This window comes from Anomaloglossus baeobatrachus, chromosome 1 (genome assembly GCF_048569485.1).
Source record: "Anomaloglossus baeobatrachus isolate aAnoBae1 chromosome 1, aAnoBae1.hap1, whole genome shotgun sequence".
NCBI classification, from domain to species: Eukaryota; Metazoa; Chordata; class Amphibia; order Anura; family Aromobatidae; genus Anomaloglossus; species Anomaloglossus baeobatrachus.
Window position 1 is genome coordinate 767,281,152 of NC_134353.1, and position 20,633 is coordinate 767,301,784.

Genomic DNA, 20,633 nt, shown 5'->3' on the forward strand with positions numbered 1-20,633 from the left:
GCTGCATGTCACCCCCCCACCTCACAGCTGTTTGACCCCCCCACCTCAGTCACGGCCCTCCTCTAAAGCTGTATGCCCCCTATTGCTGTATACCCCTTTCCTCAGTAATATATATATTCCCCCAGTAATGTGTTTGTCCCGAGCCTCTCTTGTGATGTATATACAGCAGTGTTAGTGTGCTCTATGTGCGGCCATGTCTGTTAGACAAGCCGGGAGGTGAGTGAGGCTGTTGTTGGCTTCCCAATATTAGAAATATATATACAGGATAAATATATAAAAATAATGTGTGTGTGTGTGTGTGTGTGTGTGCATCTATGATGTGTATCTATGTATGTCAGTGTATATGACTGTGTCTAGATTTATGTCTATTTATGTGTTATTGTGAATTTCTCTTTAAATAAGTATGCGTACGTATGCCTGTATGTGTATGTATCTGTGCATGTCTATGTGTGGATGGGGCCCACTGAGACTCTTTCGCCCAGGGCCCACAAAAACCTGGAGCCGGCCCTGAATCTGGCCCTTGACACCTCCTCTGACACTTCCACACACTCTCTAGTTACTCTGCGCAAACTCTGACGCATACGCCATGATTATCAACTGATCGACGCTTGGAGGCTCCTTCATCCGGCTGACAAGGATTTTTCCTTCTACTCCTCTGCACACGAGGTTTACTCCAGACTTGACTATTTTTTTCATAAGTCATATTGTGCCACCCCCATGTCAGCAGCCGGGCTGCTTGAATCCGGATCCGCGGTGGCTCGAGGGGTTTCCGGACCCGGGGGTCATGCGGCCACTTAAATAAAGGGGGTATTTACAGGGGATTGTGTTTAGAATTCGTGATGTCACCCGTGGTATGTGGAAATGTGGAGTACCATCGCTGCAATTGGGAGTACCCGGGGCAATGGAGTGGAGCAGCCAGGTGTTAGAACCCTCAACGGGTAGAGGGAATGCCCCGGGACTCGATGATGGTGTCTGGGGAGTGCCGTTGGGTACAAAGGGGGTCACTTTTGTACTCACTCAGTCCAGTAAACTGACACCGACAACTGGATAAACCAAAGTTCTGCATACCGCTGCCGCTGAGAGGAGCTAGTTCAGATCCCCAATGGTGCTGCCTGGTGATCCGTGACCTTCCTCCTGGCACTAAATTCACTTCTCTGTTGGTCCCGGTAGTATGGAACTAGTCGGGTCCCGCTCCCCCTCTTTGCAAGTGTGGCGCCCCTGAGGCTTCAGTCGCCACAGGGTACTGCACCTCACTTAAAGTGCAGTGCTTAACCTGGATGCAGAGGAGGTCGGTTTCACTACTTACACAACTCATATACACAACCAGATTGCCCTCCCCAATGGGGACCGGGCTAGGGTCGGGTCTTAAGCCAGTCACAAAACATGGGGGCAGCCACCCACTAGTGACAGGGAACCGGGGGAGGAGCAACCACCAGGGGGAGTTAGGAGCCAACACAACAGTTAGAGGGTTCTCCAGGAGGAGAGGAAAGGAGCAGATGCTCTTACCGTTGGCTCCGGTTGGACACAGGAGTTTACACGGTCACTGAGGGGAGAGGTTGATTGCTCCCTCTGGACCAGCGCAGAACAGGGGGCATAACCCTAGGGGAGATCCTACTTAAAGTTGGTTTTCCAGAATCTGCTGGACAGTGGGATTGCACGTCCATCTGGCCAACACAGTGCCCGGAGCTCAGTGCCACATAGGATCCGGGGCCTAGATCTGAGACAGGCCCCATTGTGGAACTGCGGCACCTGCAAACGGGGTGGGAGTTTCACTCAACACGGACTGGGGTCCACAAGTAGCTTTAAGCCACGGGGATCCATCTTACACGGCGCTGAAAGGAAGGGCCCACCGACCACCGCACCAGACTGACCTCCAAAGGAACCAGGTTCAACGGGGTCCATCACAGCGGGTGACCAGTACTTCCCAGGTGAGCAGCATAACAGTGAATAAAGCTACCTGCAACCGCAGAGACTGTGTGAGCCTGTTATTGTCGGCGCCATTGCCCCGCGCTTCGGCGCCAACAGCTAAGTACAACTCCCCTCATTATCCTCCCCAGGGACCACTCCACCTTTGTAGAGCAAAACCATCTTTGCTGCTATTACCATCTGCCCCGGAGGACAGCGACAGCAGCGGCGGCTATTCTCTGGCCGCGTACCGCAGGTGGCGTCACAAAATCATCCCCATCCATCCTCCCTTTCTGTTGACACCTCGGGGTCATGAAACCGGGCAGGCCACCCGTGACATCCCCCTTTGGCTTCACCGACGAGTAACCCTCTCAGGCCCCGTGGGGTGCTCCACTTGGCGTCACGAACAGAATAACGTGCCAAGGCTAAAGACGGGTACTGTGCGCCTTATGAACTGAATGGTGGCCATTATCGAACAGCAAGGAGTTGAACAATGCCCGCCCTTCGTGGGTTGGCAGGGAGAGTGGCGCAAAAGTGGAGGCCTGCCCCCTCCCATGCAAGGAAAAGAAACGAAACTAACATCAGGAGACTTGGATCTTGGAGCCCAAAAAGTACAGATGTACCGGGACCACCTGAGGCACAAGGTGTCAGAAATGACATGCGGCTTTTTAAAAAAAAAAAAAATTAATAAAATTAAATAATATTCCCAGGCTGGGGATACCCATGCTTATTGGCTATCCCCAGCCTAAAAATAGCAGTATGCAGCCGACCACTATTGTCACATCCACTAGATGCGATGGCCCCGGCATTTTACCCAGCTCTTCCCGATTGCCCTGGTGCAGTGGTAATAGGGGTAATAAAGAGCTAATGGCAGCCCACATCTGCCACTAAGCCCTGGATTTACTGATGGATAGGGATCTATCAGACTCCCCCTATTACTAATTCTATAAGTAAAAAGAAATAAACACAAACACACAGAAAAATCCTTTATTTAAAAAAAAAATTCCTTTTTCACCAATTTATTAACCCCAATACACCCAGGTCTGACATAATCCACACTATGAGGTCCCACGATGATTTCAGTTTTGCTACATCGGAATTCACAGCAAGCGTCTAGAACATGATTGCCTGCTGTGAGCTCCAGGCAGTAAAGCTGGTGTCACACACAGCGACAACGACAACGACGTCGCTGCTACGTCACCATTTTCTGTGACGTTGCAGCGACGTCCCGTCGCTGTCGCTGTGTGTGACATTCAGCAACGACCTGGCCCCTGCTGTGAGGTCGCCGGTCGTTGCTGAATGTCCAGCTTCATTTTTTGGTCGTCACTCTCCCGCTGTGACACACACATCGCTGTGTGTGACAGCGAGAGAGCGACGAAATGAAGCGAGCAGGAGCCGGAGCCGGCATCTGGCAGCTGCGGTAAGCTGTAACCAGCGTAAACATCGGGTAACCAAGGGAAAACCTTTCCCTGGTTACCCGATGTTTACGCTGGTTACCAGCCTCCGCCGCTCTTGCTGCCAGTGCCGGCTCCTGCACTGTGACATGTGGCTGCAGTATGCATCGGGTAATTAACCCGATGTATACTGTAGCAAGGAGAGCAAGGAGCCAGCGCTAAGCAGTGCGCGCGGCTCCCTGCTCTCTGAACTGTGACATGTAGCTGCAGCACACATCGGGTTAATTAACCCGATGTGTGCTGCAGGAGAGCAAGGAGCCAGCGCTAAGCGCGGCTCCCTGCTCTCTGCACATGTAGCACAGCGACGTTATGATCGCTGCTTCTGCTGTGTTTGACAGCTAAGCAGCGATCATAACAGCGACTTACAAGGTCGCTGTTACGTCACCGAAAATGGTGACGTAACAGCGACGTCGTTGTCGCTGTCGTTTAGTGTGAACCCAGCTTAAGTAAATGAGCGGCGCAATCAGCGTTGACATCACTCAGGTTAATTGTGGTCACAGCTGGAGATTCCCTCCACCTTTGACCGCAGGTAAACTGACTTGGACATAACCAGGAGTTCATGAAAGACTAACATGTCAGCTATATACAGTACATTAGTAAGTGACTGATTTTAATGCATGCAAGACTGGAGAATTTTTTCATAGACCTCTGCTGTGTGCCATTTCTCGGTTAGTCCCACTGGATATTCATAAAGAAATTGACAACTTTGAACAGTAACCGGACAGTGTCATAGTAGATTTCCAGGAATAATATCTAAAGAATGGCAAAGTCCAGAAATTAAAGAAAGATGCCCCAGAATTAATTAATGCAAAAAAAGCTGACGGGTCTTCTAATATGTTCACATCGAAAATATGTTAATCATAATAACACTTGTGCTTTTATAACTTTTGACCTTGAAGCTTTTTTTGTGTTAGGTAACATGGTAGAATAATCTGAAAAGTAATAAATAGTTTATGTCTAGCACGATGAAATTTTATCTTGTGCTATTTGATCAAAAAATAAAGCCTTGAAAAATACTCTTGGCCATTTTTAGTCTATGCTAGTATTTAGTAATGAATCTGGATCTGGGGCTTCCTGTGTCTTCGGTGGTTTAGCCTAAAACAAGATGAAATTGAAAACACACAATTATTACAATTTTCAACACAAAAACAGATTGTACTTGAATTATAAATACCAAGAGGTAACATTTATTTGAACATAATATTGTATTTTATTGCCATGATATGATTATTATTGGTATTACTAATAATGGTATTTTCCTCCTAATATCTGACTACGACAGACCGTTTCTAGATAGCCGAAAAAATACAGTAAGAACAACATGGTTACTGATGAAGGCCTGTCCTTGGACAATCTGAAAACCAAGCTCCTGGACCGGATGCCAAATCCGTATATGGGACCTTTCATATGTGTTATTTTCAATGAAGTTGTTTTTTATGCAATAGAGGACTGTTAAGTAAAGGAACATTAAAGGCCCAGATGCACATTAGACTAGTGTCGGCTAAACCCATCGATTTTGATGATGTGTACCGTTGGTGTATTGTGCATCGGAGTGCTGAAAGACTGATCATTGAGGAAGATGTTAATACGGCATGAATGATTTTGGACTACCAATTACATTATTCTCCTGGAGATAAACTGCTGGCAGACATATCAGTCGATAGCTTTATGAAAAGCTGAGCAAGTGCACCACTGTATGAAAAAGTCGGCTGAGATGGCAGATGGTGTAATTATGGGACTAAGCATTGTTCGGCCAATAGTCATCTGTGTACGGTCGGCTTAAGTGGCAGATTCCTAGTTCCAATTATTCTTAAGGGGTTATTTACTACTTGAACAACCCTTTCTCAATTTCAGTTTTCCCCCTTATAAAAAAAACAAAAGCTTATACTCACGTTCCTTTAGTACTTGGCCTCCTGGGGCTCACATGACATTGATATGTCATGTGAATCCTGCACCCAACCAGCCGCCGCTTCACTCTGCTCTCTCATCTCCTCCAGATGTCAGTTACGTCTGAAGGAAATGAGAAAAAGCGGCCTTTGATAGTTTTCAGGGTTCTCGTGCCATAATAATGTCATACAAGCCCTGGAAGACCAGGTACCAATGTTTAAAAAATGGCGCCAGTACTGGAGTTGCATGTGGGCTGTTATTATTTTCAATGAAGAAACATAACAATTGAGAATAAGTTATTAAAGTAGTGGGCAACCTCTTTACACTCCTGGAAAGTTTACTCATGGTGGAAGGGCAGGCAAATGCTATCTCTACCGTTTGTGCCAATAAACTAGAAAAACCCTATTTAAAACCCTGTTTGGCCCTGTAAACAGATATCCTTGCTCTGTAAGCCCTTCTCAGATGCAGTACATAAACCTTGGCTATATTATCTCATCCACAACTACCACAAAAGACTTCAAGCTGTTATTGATGTTAGAGGGGGCAATATACAGTATTAAGAACTGGGGTATGTGAACTTTTGATCAGGGTCATTTGGATGTTTTTCGTTGTCATTATTATTTAAAAAGAGAAAACACAGTAGTTTGACATTAAATGGCTTCACCCAACCACTAACCATGAGTGGAAAAAAAAGATTTTGTGTTATCATTCATATTCTCTGAAAAAAGGCCAAGAAAGCAAAAAAAATCTGCCGTGGTATGTAAACTTTTGAGCAGAACTTTAACTACAGACCAGTCTCAAATCTCTACTTCATCTCTAAACTCTTGAAACTCGTGGTCTACTCCCACCTTACCCGTGACCTCTCCATTTACTTTCTTGTAGATCCGTTACAGTCTGGCTTCTGCCCTATATTTTACAGAAACTGCCCTCATCAAAGTGACCAATAACCTTTTCACAGCAAAATGTAATGGTGACTACTCTCTGCTTATTCTTCTTGACTTCTCTGCAGCTTTCGACACTGTTGACCACCATCTCCTACTCGCTATGCTCCACTCAGTCGGTCTAAAAGACACCACTCTCTTCTGGTTTTCTTCCTATCTTTCTCAGAGCTCTTTCAGTGTATCATTTGCTCCACATCTTCTCTTCCTCTAACTGTTGGGGTCCCTCAAGGTTTAGACCTTGGTCCTCTTCTCTTCTCTCTCTACGCTGCCCCAATTGGACAGACCATCAGCAAATTTGGCTTCCAGCACCATCTTTATACTAAGACACACAACTATACACCTCATCCCCTGACCTCATCCCCCTGTCTGTCCGCAGTTTCCAACATAATGTCTGTTCTCTATCTGAAACTTAACCTTTCCAAAACTGAACTTTTTCTACTCCCTCATTCTACTAACCTCCCTAAACCTGACATCTCCATTTCTGTGTACGGCACCATAATAACGCCTAGGCTGCAGGTTTGCTGTCTGGGTGTTATGCTTGACACAGATCTTTCCTTCACCTCCTATACACAATCTCTCGCCCACTCTTGTCACTTTCACCTGAAGAACATCTCTAGAATCTGCCCCTTTCTCACCATGGAAACTACAAAAACCCTCACTGTGGCCCTGATCCACTCCTGGACACTTCTGCTCTGTGCCAGTCATTGCACTGGCTTCCCATACATTACAGGATCCAATTTAAATTGCTTGTTCTCACCCACAAAGTTCTTAACAACACGGCACTCCCCTACATCTCCATCCTTATCTCTGTCTATCACCCTACCCGTTCTCTATGCTCCGCAAACGACTTTCGACTAGCATCCACACAAATCCGAACCTTCCACGCCCGGCTCCAAGACTTTTTCTGAGCTGCACCAATCCTTTGGAATGCTCTACCCCAAAAACATGGATGATCCACAACTTGCACAGCTTCAAACGCTCCCTAAAAAAACATCTTTTTCAGGTGTCTTATCACTTTCCCTAATTGAAGTCAATTCATATACAGTGCCTACAAGTAGTCTTCAACCCCCTGCAGATTTAGCAGGTTTGATAAGATGCAAATAAGTTAGAGCCTGCAAACTTCAAACAAGAGCAGGATTTATTAACAGATGCATAAATCTTACAAACCAACAAGTTATGTTGCTCAGTTAAATTTTTTAATAAATTTTCAACATAAAAGCGTGGGTCAATTATTATTCAACCCCTAGGTTTAATATTTTGTGGAATAACCCTTGTTTGCAATTACAGCTAATAATGGTCTTTTATAAGACCTGATCAGGCTGCTACAGGTCTCTGGAGTTACCTTGGCCCACTCCTCCATGCAGATCTTCTCCAAGTTATCTAGGTTCTTTGGGTGTCTCATGTGGACTTTAATCTTGAGCTCCTTCCACAAGTTTTCAATTGGGTTAAGGTCAGGAGACTGACTAGGCCACTGCAACACCTTGATTTTTTCCATCTTGAACCAGGCCTTGGTTTTCTTGGCTGTGTGCTTTGGGTCGTTGTCTTGTTGGAAGATGAAATGACGACCCATCTTAAGATCCTTGATGGAGGAGGGGAGGTTCTTGGCCAAAATCTCCAAGTAGGCCGTGCTATCCATCTTCCCATGGATGCGGACCAGATGGCCAGGCCCCTTGGCTGAGAAACAGCCCCACAGCATGATGCTGCCACCACCATGCTTGACTGTAGGGATGGTATTCTTGGGGTCGTATGCAGTGCCATCCAGTCTCCAAACGTCACGTGTGTGGTTGGCACCAAAGATCTCGATCTTGGTCTCATCAGACCAGAGAACCTTGAACCAGTCTGTCTCAGAGTCCTCCAAGTGATCATGAGCAAACTGTAGACGAGCCTTGACATGACGCTTTGAAAGTAAAGGTACCTTACGGGCTCGTCTGGAACGGAGACCATTGCGGTGGAGTACGTTACTTATGGTATTGACTGAAACCAATGTCCCCACTGCCATGAGATCTTCCCGGAGCTCCTTCCTTGTTGTCCTTGGGTTAGCCTTGACTCTTCGGACAAGCCTGGCCTCGGCACGGGAGGAAACTTTCAAAGGCTGTCCAGGCTGTGGAAGGCTAACAGTAGTTCCATAAGCCTTCCACTTCCGGATGATGCTCCCAACAGTGGAGACAGGTAGGCCCAACTCCTTGGAAAGGGTTTTGTACCCCTTGCCAGCCTTGTGACCATCCACGATCTTGTCTCTGATGGCCTTGGAATGCTCCTTTGTCTTTCCCATGTTGACCATGTATGAGTGCTGTTCACAAGTTTGGGGAGGGTCTTAATTAGTCAGAAAAGGCTGGAAAAAGAGATAATTAATCCAAACATGTGAAGCTCATTGTTCTTTGTGCCTGAAATACTTCTTAATACTTTAGGGGAACCAAACAGAATTCTGGTGGTTTGAGGGGTTGAATAATAAATGACCCTCTGAATAAACTTTTCACAATTTAAAAAAAAAAAAAAAAAAAAGAAATAACATTCTTTTTTGCTGCAGTGCATTTCACACTTCCAGGCTGATCTACAGTCCAAATGTCATAATGCCAAAATGCCAAGTTAATTCCGAATGTGTAAACCTGCTAAATCTGCAGGGGGTTGAAGACTACTTGTAGGCACTGTATATAGCTCCTCCACTTTTTATCAGAACATAATTCTCCGTCAAACTCCACCGCTTCCAAAAGCATTTCAAAGATTGGTGGGTGACTGGCTCATGCAACCTTTATCTATCCCCCATTTCTTTGAGATGGCTGGAATATCATTGTAAATAAGCACTTGAACCTTGTGTCACCCCCCCCCACCTCACCCCATTGTAGATTATAAGCTCTTACGAGAGGGGTTGTCTTTATTTTTGCTTTAATTAATGTATTTTCTTTAACTGTTACTTATGATTGCTTTTATATGAACCTCTGAATTGTAAAGCGCTGCAGAATATGTTGGCACTATACAAATAAAGATTATTATTATTATTATTATTGACAGCTGAGCTCCTGTGCTCAGGCTCATCTTGGGCATGCGTTGTGCACTCCTGACCCAATGCACGTGCAATACTCTCCATGCTTTGCAAAAGCCTCACTGACATACTGTACAATGTACAGCTACGATTAACCCTTGACCTACCTCTTCATACTTGCAATCCCAATAGAAATTTGACCTCGTGTTCAAATATAGGAGGATCAAGTCACAAAGAAGTGTAATCTACAACAAGAATGTAATAATTATTCTACAATATTAATCAATATTCTACAGATGCTCACAATAAAAGGACACAGACTTGAAATTGGAGTATAATACACAATGTGATATAAAAAAATACAATTCCAATGATATACAATTAGAAAATCTAATATATAAAGCTGAGTGTATGTATGTATGTGTATGTATGTCCGCTAAAGGAATCTGCACCGTTGCATTTATAATCACGAAATTTTGCACAGACACCTCATTTGACTCAGGGAACGTCATAGACTATGTTTTGATGGAAAAATTTAACCCCACGCTTTACAGTTACTCTCCAAAAAAACTGCCTCCATTAAAGTGAATGGAGATGGAAGATACAGGTTATTGATAGGAGCTGTGATTGGTTGCTATAGGAAAAAATGAAATTGTTAGTATAAGAAGCTTAGGTGTGAGGTAATATGTCGGTGGACGGACAGACACAAACAGAGAGACTGAGAGACAGAGAGACAGGCACAGACAGACAGAGAAAGAGACAGACAGAGAAAGAGACAAAAGACAAACAAACAGACAGAGACAGATAGGAAAAAAGCCAGACACACAGAGAAAGAGACAGACAGAAAGACACACGGGAAAAGAGACAGACAGGGAAAGAGACAAACAGACAGAGACAGACAGGGAAAAAGGCAAAGAGACAGACAGACAGAGAAAGAGACAGACCGGGAAAGAGATAGACAGGGAAAGAAATAGACAGGGAAAGAGACAGAGACAATCAGACAGGGAAAAAAGGCAGACAGACAGGGAAAAGACATACAGGGAAAGAAACAAACAGAGGCAGACAGGGAAAGAGACAGACAAATAGAAAGAGGCAGACAGGGAAGTAACAGACAGGGAAAGAGAAGACAGAGAGACAGGGAAAGAGACCGACAGGGAAAGAGGCAGACAGTGAAAGAGACACACAGAGAGAGGGAAAAAGTCAGAGACAAAAATACAGAGACAGACATGAAAAGAGGCAGACAGACAGGGAAAGGTACAGACAGAGGCAGACTGGGAAAGAGACAGACTGAAAAAGAGAAAGACAGGGAAGAAGACAGAGAGACAAACAGAGAGATAAAGAAATAGACAAACAGACAGGGAAAGAGACAGACAGACACACACACACAGACAGACACACAGAGAGATAGAGAGAGACAGACAGAGACATAGAGAGAGATAGACAGACAGACTGATACAGAGACAGAAAGAGAGATAGACAGAGACAGACACTGATAGAGACAGACAAACACACAGACACAGAGAGACACAGACATACACACAGATAGACAGAGACAGACAGGGAAAGAGACAGTCATACAGAGAGAGACAGATAGAGAGAGACAGACAAAAACAGAGACAGACAAAGAGATACAGAGACAGACAGGGAGACAGAAGCAGACAGTGAAAGAGACAGACAGAGACTGACAGGCCAAGACACAGACAGATAGACAGACAGAGAAACAAAGACAGACAGACAGAGACTGGGAGGGAGACAGAGAAAGTTAATATCCCGGGCAACGCCGAGTACTATAGCTACTAAATAAATAAAAGTAGCTTTAGCCCAGTCTAGTTGTGATAAGAAGTCAATAATAATTACTCACTGCTCCCAAGAAGGCACATCCAGTTCCAAGACTTATGACTGTTGGAATTAGACTAAATTTTCTGGCCTGCATATAAAAAACAAAATCATTAAACTGGAAACACAAGACTTAGTAATATTCAACTGCCGCAAACACAAACCTCTCCTGTCACAGATATTTCAAAGCGGATCCCGTAGAGCTTTAAGAGATCTCTATATTCACGATTCCCTTGATCCCAATAATAAGTTGCTGTTCTGCAAAGTAATAAAACAAATAATAACAATACTTTTTTAGCTATATAGCACTCGTCTCCGTTCTTCCCTCTCTGTATCTGCCAGCCAAACAATCTTTTTTGGTATGAATTTTTGCTACTAGAAGAGAAAGTGTCAAGTGAGCAGCTCCTTAGCTTCTATGGAAGAGGGACAAAGATGGATTCAGAATGAGCCTGAAAGTAGTTTTTTATTTATTACCTTTGATGAAGAATTTGCTAAAAAAAGCTGTAACCATCACAACTGGGTTAATTTGGCACTAATGGACTCTGTTGGATCACTTATTTAATAGACAGTCATTTAAAGAGAATCTATCAGTAGGATCTACTAACCTGTCAAAATAGGCATATACCGTGTCTCCCCAAGAATAAGACAGGGTCTTATATTAATTTTTGCTCTGAAATATGCACTAGGGCTTATTATCAGAGGATGTCTTATATTTTCCCATAAACAACAATTCACATTTCTTGAAAAACAAAATCAACATTTATTGAAATATAATCACGTCATGACATTCTGGAACATCAACATTTTGTGTTAATCCTATTACTAGTTCAGATGACCATTTTCTTATCTGATCTGCTATTCTCATGGTGCAGAACTAGTCATTTAGTGGTGGGCACATAATCTATATATATAATTGCCTTATTCTGTCTGTCTGTCTGTCATGCTCCGAAATTGTGTCCTTACGGCGACACAAAGCTGATTGGCCGCTGGGCTCGCCATGGCCCCGCCCCCCCCACGGATTGGCCTCTCGCCCCGGCTCTCTGCAGGCCCCGCCCCCCTCACGCAATGCACGGTCGCTCTGGCCCAACTGACACGGAGCTCCGACTCCCAGGTGAGTACACACACACACATCAGATCACACTCACTCTCACACAGACCTCACACATCACAACATCCTGGGATATCGCTTGCTTCTACACCGGCTCCGTCAGGATCCCAGCAGCGCCAGACATAACCTTGCGATGCTGGGATCTTGACGGAGGCCGTGAAAGCTGGTAACTATTATACACATCGGGTAACTAAGGTCCCTTAGTTACCCGATGTGTATCATAGTTACCAGTGTACATCGGCTCACACTCACTCTCACACACACCTCACACACACATCACATCGCATCCACACATTAAGGTCCTGCAGCGGCGGAACATACACACACGCACACACATAACAGCACACACACACACATCAGATCACACTCACTCTCACACACACCTCACACACACATCACATCGCATCCACATACTCACAACATCCTGGGATATCGCTTGCTTCTCGGCGGCGATACTGTGCTGTGAGCTTCCAGGACCTGCCGGAGGATCACATGGCCAGAAGCATGTGGTATCTCCGGATGTTGTGAGTATGAGCGCGTATGTGCAATATCGTCAATGTGTGTGTGTGTGAGTGTATGCGATCGAGTGTGTGTGAGTGTATGCGATCGGGTGTGTGTGAGTGTATGCGATCGGGTGTGTGTGAGTGTATGCGATCGGGTCTGTGTGAGTGTATGCGATCGGGTGTGTGTGAGTGTATGCGATCGGATCTGTGAGTGTCGGCAGAGGAGCACGGCGTGCTGGAGGAGGCTGGGAGGAGAGAGGCTGATCCTGGGGAAGGCTGGGATGGGGAGGCTGATGCTGGAGACGGAGAGGCTGATGCTGGGGACAGAGAGGCTGATGCTGGGGACAGAGAGGCTGATGCTGGGGACAGAGAGGCTGATGCTGGGGACAGAGAGGCTGATGCTGGGGACAGAGAGGCTGATGCTGGGATGAGAGAGGCTGATGCTGGAGACGGAGAGGCTGATGCTGGGGACAGAGAGGCTGATGCTGGGGACAGAGAGGCTGATGCTGGGGACAGAGAGGCTGATGCTGGGGACAGAGAGGCTGATGCTGGGGACAGAGAGGCTGATGCTGGGGACAGAGAGGCTGATGCTGGGGACAGAGAGGCTGATGCTGCGGGGAGAGAGGCTGATGCTGCGGGGAGAGAGGCTGATGCTGGGGACAGAGAGGCTGATGCTGGAGACAGAGAGGCTGATGCTGGAGACAGAGAGGCTGATGCTGGAGACAGAGAGGCTGATGCTGGAGACAGAGAGGCTGATGCTGGGAGGAGAGAGGCTGATGCTGGGGACAGAGAGGCTGATGCTGCGGGGAGAGAGGCTGATGCTGGGGACAGAGATGCTGATGCTGGAGACAGAGAGGCTGATGCTGGGGACAGAGAGGCTGATGCTGGGGACAGAGAGGCTGATGCTGGGGACAGAGAGGCTGATGCTGGGGACAGAGAGGCTGATGCTGGGAGGAGAGAGGCTGATGCTGGAGACAGAGGCTGATGCTGGGGACAGAGAGGCTGATGCTGGGGACAGAGAGGCTGATGCTGGGAGGAGAGAGGCTGATGCTGCAGGTAGAGAGGCTGATGCTGGCGCAGCATGGCGGATGGAGCACGTTTGGGAGTGCGCAGCATGGCGGATGGAGCACGTTTGCGAGTGCGCAGCATGGCGGATGGAGCACGTTTGGGAGTGCGCAGCATGGCGGATGGAGCACGTTTGGGAGTGCGCAGCATGGCGGATGGAGCACGTTTGGGAGTGTGCAGCATGGTGGATGGAGCACGTTTGGGAGTGCGCAGCATGGCGGATGGATCACGTTTGGGAATGCGCAGCATGGCGGATGGAGCACGTTTGGGAGTGCGCAGCATGGGGGATGCAGCACGATGGGGAGTGTGGAGTATGGCGGATGGAGCACGTTTGGGAGTGCGCAGCATGGCGGATGGACTACGTTTGGGAGTGCGCAGCATGGCGGATGGAGCACGTTTGGGAGTGCGCAGCATGGGAGATGGAGCACGATGGGGAGTGCGCAGCATGGCGGATGGAGCACGTTTGGGAGTGCGCAGCATGGGGGATGGAGCACGATGGGGAGTGCGCAGCATGGCGGATGGAGCACGTTTGGGAGTGCGCAGCATGGCGAATGGAGCACGTTTGGGAGTGCGCAGCATGGCAAATGGAGCACGTTTGGGAGTGCGCAGGATGGGAGATGGAGCACGATGGGGGGTGCGCAGCATAGGGGATGGAGCATGTTTGGGAGTGCGCAGCATGGCGGATGGAGCACGTTTGGGAGTGCGCAGCATGGGGGATGCAGCACGATGGGGAGTGCGCTGCATGGGGGATGGAGCACGATGGGGAGTGCACACCTCCCCCCAACACACACACACGCACGCGCGCACTGCACAACACACCACACACACACACTGGGAACCACAAACAACTGCCCTACACAGACACCCACACACACAGACAACGCTGCACGCACAAATATACGCACATACCGCACAACACACACATTGCACAAAACATACCTCCCCCAAAACACACCACACACACACAAACCGCGCAACACACACACAACGCTACAGACACACAGCGCTCCACAAACAACGCAACACACAAACAACACCGCTCTCACCCCCCATCACACCCAGACAACATCCAGAACATGTACAGCGCCCTACACAAACACTTGGTAACTACACACAACAACATCTATATATATATATATATATATATATATATATATATATATAACAAAAATCATACATGAACTACACAATACGTAAATTCTAGAATACCCGATGCGTAGAATCGGGCCACCTTCTAGTATATTTATAAAGGCCTAAATTACATGCTTTGGAGCTCCCTCTGGTGGCCAGGAATGGTAGTGAAGCGGAGTCTGAATTTGTGACTCAGACAGGTGTTGGCGTTAATTGGGAATTAAGAAAGTCCTATTGCAGACAAGCCTGGTGCATATAGGAGAGCACTTTTTGCCTTGCTGGCGCCAGTGATAGTAGAATTTCCCTCAGTCTCTGAACTTGGCTTGGAGTTCTGTCCTTCCCTGTTTTCCTATGCAAGACCTCTGCAGATAAGTTTGCAAGCTTTTACTTTGCTTCCTGATTTACACCTTAGGGTGTTTGTTTTTCTTTTGTTTTACTTGGAATATGTTTTCTTGCAGGTGAAGATTTGCTTTTCTAGTTTGGTGAGCATGGGGGTTCCCTCTTTGCTACCTCTACTGCAAAAAAGGGAGATTCTTCCTGTCAAACTTGATTATTTGCACTTTTTATATTTTTTGTATTCTTTTTGGTATTTTGTTTCTCCCACTATTTACAAGAGTACCTGATATAGTGGGGGTGAGGTCGTTTGACCCACAGGACCATTTTAACTATCAGGAGATTGGTATTTTTCTGCAGGGTTTTTGTACTGATCACAATCACTTTTCTTTTCTATCCTTTGTATCTAGGTAGTCGGGCCTCACCTTTGCTAAATCTATTTTTCCTAGCTGTGTATCGTGTTTTCCTACATCACCATAATCTCTATATGTCGGGGCTGGCTATTCCTTTAGGGACTTCTCTGAGGCAAGGTAGATTTCCTCATTTCTATCTGTGAGGTGTAGCTAGTTTCTCCAGCTGTGATGTAGCGTCTAGGTGTTTAGGACCGCTCCACTGCTACTTTTAGTGTGGTCTGATAGTTAGGGGATTGAGATGGCATGGGATTTTTCTGTAATCTTCCACGGTTACTGGATCATAACATATATCGCTGTCATATCCCCCTGCGCTCTACAGTGGTTGGCTCCCCCTGATGACTGGAAGCAAAGCAGCATCACTCACACGGAGTGATACTCGTACCTGATCTGTTTGTGAGAGCTACAATGCAATGCAGCTCGAATGGCGAGAGACCTGACAGCAACACAGATCTCTGTATGAGAGCCCATCCACTTGCTAATTGTAATTGTTTGAGGTCTGGTGAGTTCACTTATTTTTATTTTGGAAGGGGTGGTGTCTATTTTCTTTGGGGGTGTCTACTTTCTTTGATGAAGAGTCTTGCTCTATTCTTTAACTTTTTAGCTGCTTGGACACTTCCTTATAGAACCTCAACTAGAGTTTATTTTTGGAGTAGGGCTTATATTTTAAGCATACTCAAAAAAGCTACAAAAATCCTTCTAGGGCTTAATTTCTGGGTCGGTCTTCTTTTTGGGGAAATAAGGTAGGTCATCTTTAGCTGTCTATATGGGCATGTAGGTCATAGGAAGCTGAATAAAATAATACTTGGATAGCTACAATCCAATGTCCTATTCCAATGAAATCAATGTTTTTCTCATTCATAAATGATTTGCAAGAGAACCTGCCTCCAGAGATTATTTTTAATAAAAGGAGAGTTACCAGTGTGATACATGTAAGTAACACAGGACAGTAGAACTGAACTCTGTCTTCCTACAAACATTTGCTGCAGCTTTCACAGCTCTGCTGTGCAACAGGAGGAGGAAATATGCAGATTGTCATGGTTTCCCCTCCCCATCCACATGGCTAGGGGGTGGAGCCTTCTCCCGGGCCTCACTTACGAAGCTGGGATGCTTTAAATACTGTCATCTCTGGTGAACCAGCACCGGCTATAAGCTTAGTGCTGCTTTGCCTGTGAGTGCTGGTCCCTGTAAGTGTGATCCTGATCTGTTTCCTCTCTGTGCCCTAAACCTCTGTCTGTGTGCTGTCCCCTAGTTGTTCTGCCATTACTCTGTCCCAGCACCTTCCTTCCCACAATAGCCCTGGTTGTTCCCCCCTTTCCTACCTCCCCACTCGGTTGTTTCCTCTGGTACTGACCTCAGCCTGATCTCGACTCCATCCTCTGCTAGTTCCTCCGGTCTTCCTGCTGCCCGTACTGTGTATGACCCGGACCCGTCTGACTATTCCGTGCATGCCCCACAGCTCCAGCTGTCCGGCTGATGCTAGCAGACACTGCATTAGCATACACTGGGAGTTCCCCTCCTTGCTCATTCAGCTTCGTGTAGTGTCTTTCCCTGCAGGACTCCAGCTCCCCCTGTTGGCAGCCTGACATAGATGTGGCAGTTATAATCACCCATAGCTCTGCAGTGAGATCAAGAAAGCAAAGAGCTGCCATGACGTATATCACTGGTAACACCCCTTTTTATCTAAAATAAGCTCTGCAGATTCTCATGTAGATCAGTGTCAGTCCCATAGCCTGGAACAGCAAACTTACATATAAGAAAAATGTAGATTTCTCTGGAATAAGACATATTTTAGATCCTATTCACATATTCCCTTTAATACTGTATCTACAGGGGAATGGTATAGTTGATGGTGCCCTGTCCTCCCCTGCAAAATCAGTTGTTTGCTAGGGTTTCTTGATTATTGCTATGGTGGCTTTTATATGAAAGCAGATGCCTGATCCAAGACAATTTTTTTAAAATCGTCAACATTTTGTAAGCAGTTTGTACACTCATTGATATTTCTCCATGCAAGCAAATATGCATAAAATATGCTTTTATACCAATAAGGTTATATAGTCTTGATGTACATGGATTTTTTTAAAGTCTTCTAGGTCAAATTTTGCAATATAAGAAATCTCACCGAAAGTTGTTTTTCCTGTCTTGCAGTCTAAACGAGTATTGTGGCTTACAAGCGCTTTCTGACTTGTCCAAGTCACAGTTCCACATAATGTCAATTCCAACAACTCCACCCTGAAATATATTACCATTAACATATTCATAAGGATTTGCATTATGGAAAATGCTGCTCCTAAACAATCTGATGAAATCTTGTATATTTTCATGCAGCTTAAATGGCACTTTATTGTGCCATATGGACTATGTGACATATTGAGAATCTGATACACCTCTTAGGGTACTTTCACACTTGCGTTGAACGGTATCCAGTGCATTGCGTTGTGTAACGGATACAACGGATGTGTTGCATATAGTGGCACAACGGATGCAACGGATGCTGCAAAACAACGCAATTCGTTTTTATTTTTTTTTACAGTTTTACCAGCGGCAGACTATTGTAAACGATCAGCTGATCGCTCCCAGTAGCCGGCCGCCGGGTGATCAGCTGATCGCTCCCTGCAGCCGACCGCTGGGTGATCAGCTGATCGCTCCCTGCAGCCAGCCGCCGGGTGATCAGCTGATCGCTCCCAGTAGCCGGCCGCCGGGTGATCAGCTGATCGCTCCCTGCAGCCGGCCCCCGGGTGATCAGCTGATTGCTCCCTGCAGCCGGCCACCGGGTGATCAGCTGAGCGCTGTCACTTGCCGGCGCTCGGGCATGCCGGCGGGCGGGCATGCCAGCGGGCGGGCGCTCAGCTGAGCGCTGTGACTTGCCGGCGGCCGGGCATGCTGGTGGCCGGTCGCTCAGCTGAGCGCTGTCGCTTGCCGACGGCCGGGCGCTCAGCTGAACGTTCGGCCACCGCGAGCCAAAATAAAGTTTGATTTAAAAAAAAAAAGAGCATGCGCAGTGGAATCCAGAGGATTCCGCTGCTCAAAATAACGTTACATGCTGCGTTCCTCCCGCTGGGCGGAAGCAACGGAACGTCGCCCAGCGGAAGCAACGCAGGTCCTTTTGGTACAATCCGTCACCCATACAAGTCTATGGGAAACAGCGGAATCCGTTAACGGATTCCGCTGTTTTCCAAAAGGGCGGATTGTAACGGAAGGAAATAAACGCAAGTGTGAAAGTACCCTTAGGGGTGCTTCACACACAGCAAGATCGCTGCTGAGATTGCTGCTGAGTCACGGTTTTTGTGACGCAGCAGTGACCTCATTAGCGATCTCGCTGTGTGTGACACTGAGCAGCGATCTGGCCCCTGCTGTGAGATCGCTGCTCGTTACACACAGCCCTGGTTCGTTTTTTTATTGCTGCTCTCTCGCTGATAAGCACACATCGCTGTGTGTGACAGCGAGAGAGCAACAATCCTGAATGTGCAGAGAGCAGGAGCCAGCGTCTGGCAGCCTGCGGTAAGCTGTAACCAAGGTAAACATCGGGTAACCAAGGTGGTTACCCGATATTTACCTTCGTTACCAGCCTCCGCCGCTCTCACACTGCCAGCGCCGGCTCCCAGCTCTCTGCACATGTGGCTGCAGTACACATCGGGTAATTAACCCGATGTGTACTGTAGCTAGGAGAGCAGGGAGCCAGCGCTCAGTGTGGTGACGTAACAGCGACGTCGTTGTCGCTGTCGCTTAGTGTGAACCCAGCTTTAGGAACTAGCTACGTCCACAACTTCACTGCAACTTTAAAGCAAATGTATCATCGATAAATTAGCTACAGTTAGGTCCATATATATTTGGACAGAGACAATATTTTTCCCATTTTTGTTCTATACATTACCACAATGGAGCTTGAACAGAACAATTCAGATGCAGTTGAAGTTCAGACTTTCACCTTTGAACAAAATGATTGCATAAAATTGTGAGGAACTACAAAAATTTTTAAACCCAATCCCTTCATTCCAGTGGCTCAAAAGTAATTGGACAAATTAAATACTTAGAAATAAAATGTTAATTTCTAATATTTGGTTGAAAACCCTTTGTTGGCAATGACTGCCTGAAGTCATGAACTCATGGACATCATCAGACGCTGTGTTTCCTCCTTTTTAATGCTGTGCCGGTCTTTCCTGCAGCGGTTTTCAGTTACTGTTTGTTTGTGGGCCTTTCTGTCTAAAGTTTAGTCTTTAACAAGTGAAATGTGTCTCTAGTGGGTTGAGATCAGGTGACTGACTTGGCTATTCAAGAATATTCCAGTTCTTTGCTTTAATAAACTCCTGGGCTCCCTTGGCTTTAGGTTTAGGGTCATATTCCATCTGTATTATTAAACGCCAACCAATCAGTTTAGCTGCATTTAGCTGGATTTGAGCACACAATATCTCACTGAAAACTCCAGAATTCATCCAGCTGCTTCTGTCCTGTGGGGCATCATCAATAAACACTAGGGACCCAGTGCAACTGGCAGCCCTGCAATCCTCTGTATTTTCTTTCAGTGCTTTCATGCAGTCTTCTCTTTATGGATATTGATACGCTTACATCCTGGAGAGTGTTGTTCTCTTGGTTGGATGTTGTGAAGGTATTTATTCTGCAATCATCCACCACTATTGTCTTCCGTGGGCGTCCAGGTCTTTTTGCATTATTGGGGTCACCAGTGCTTTCGCTCTTTCTCAGGATGTACCAAACAGCAGATTTAGCCACTCCCAATATTGTAGCAATTTCTCAGATGCTTTTTTCTGTTTTCGCAGATGTAGAATGGCTTGTTTCACCTGCATGGAGAGCTGCTTTGATCGTATGTTTAAAACTTCAAAATGCAAGCACCACACCTCAAATCAACTCCAGGCCTTTTATGTGCTTAATTGAGAATGGAATAACAAAGGAATTACCCACACTTACCGATGAAACAGTCTGAGAGTCAATTGTCCAATTACTTTTGGGCCCTTTAAAACCAGGGTGGCACATGTAAAGGAGCTGAAACTCCTAAACTCGTCACTAAATTTTAATGTAAGCTAAAAGTCAGGACTTTATGTCCATGTCCATTATATAACTATAA

The 20,633-nt window shown here is 46.4% G+C and overlaps 1 protein-coding gene across 1 annotated transcript in view; it reads right to left on the reverse strand.

The window, feature by feature from the left end:
• Positions 1 to 3,600: 3,600 nt before the first annotated feature.
• Positions 3,601 to 20,633, reverse strand: part of P2RX6 (purinergic receptor P2X 6) — a 106,390-nt gene continuing 89,357 nt past the window's right edge. The window contains exons 8-12 of the mRNA XM_075324394.1: positions 17,676 to 17,785; positions 11,168 to 11,261; positions 11,029 to 11,094; positions 9,335 to 9,412; positions 3,601 to 4,454 (exon numbers count right to left, since the gene is read on the reverse strand). Of these exons, the coding sequence (XP_075180509.1) occupies positions 4,389 to 4,454; positions 9,335 to 9,412; positions 11,029 to 11,094; positions 11,168 to 11,261; positions 17,676 to 17,785 (414 nt within the window). The 3' untranslated portion in view covers positions 3,601 to 4,388. The remainder of the gene's footprint in view (positions 4,455 to 9,334; positions 9,413 to 11,028; positions 11,095 to 11,167; positions 11,262 to 17,675; positions 17,786 to 20,633) is intronic.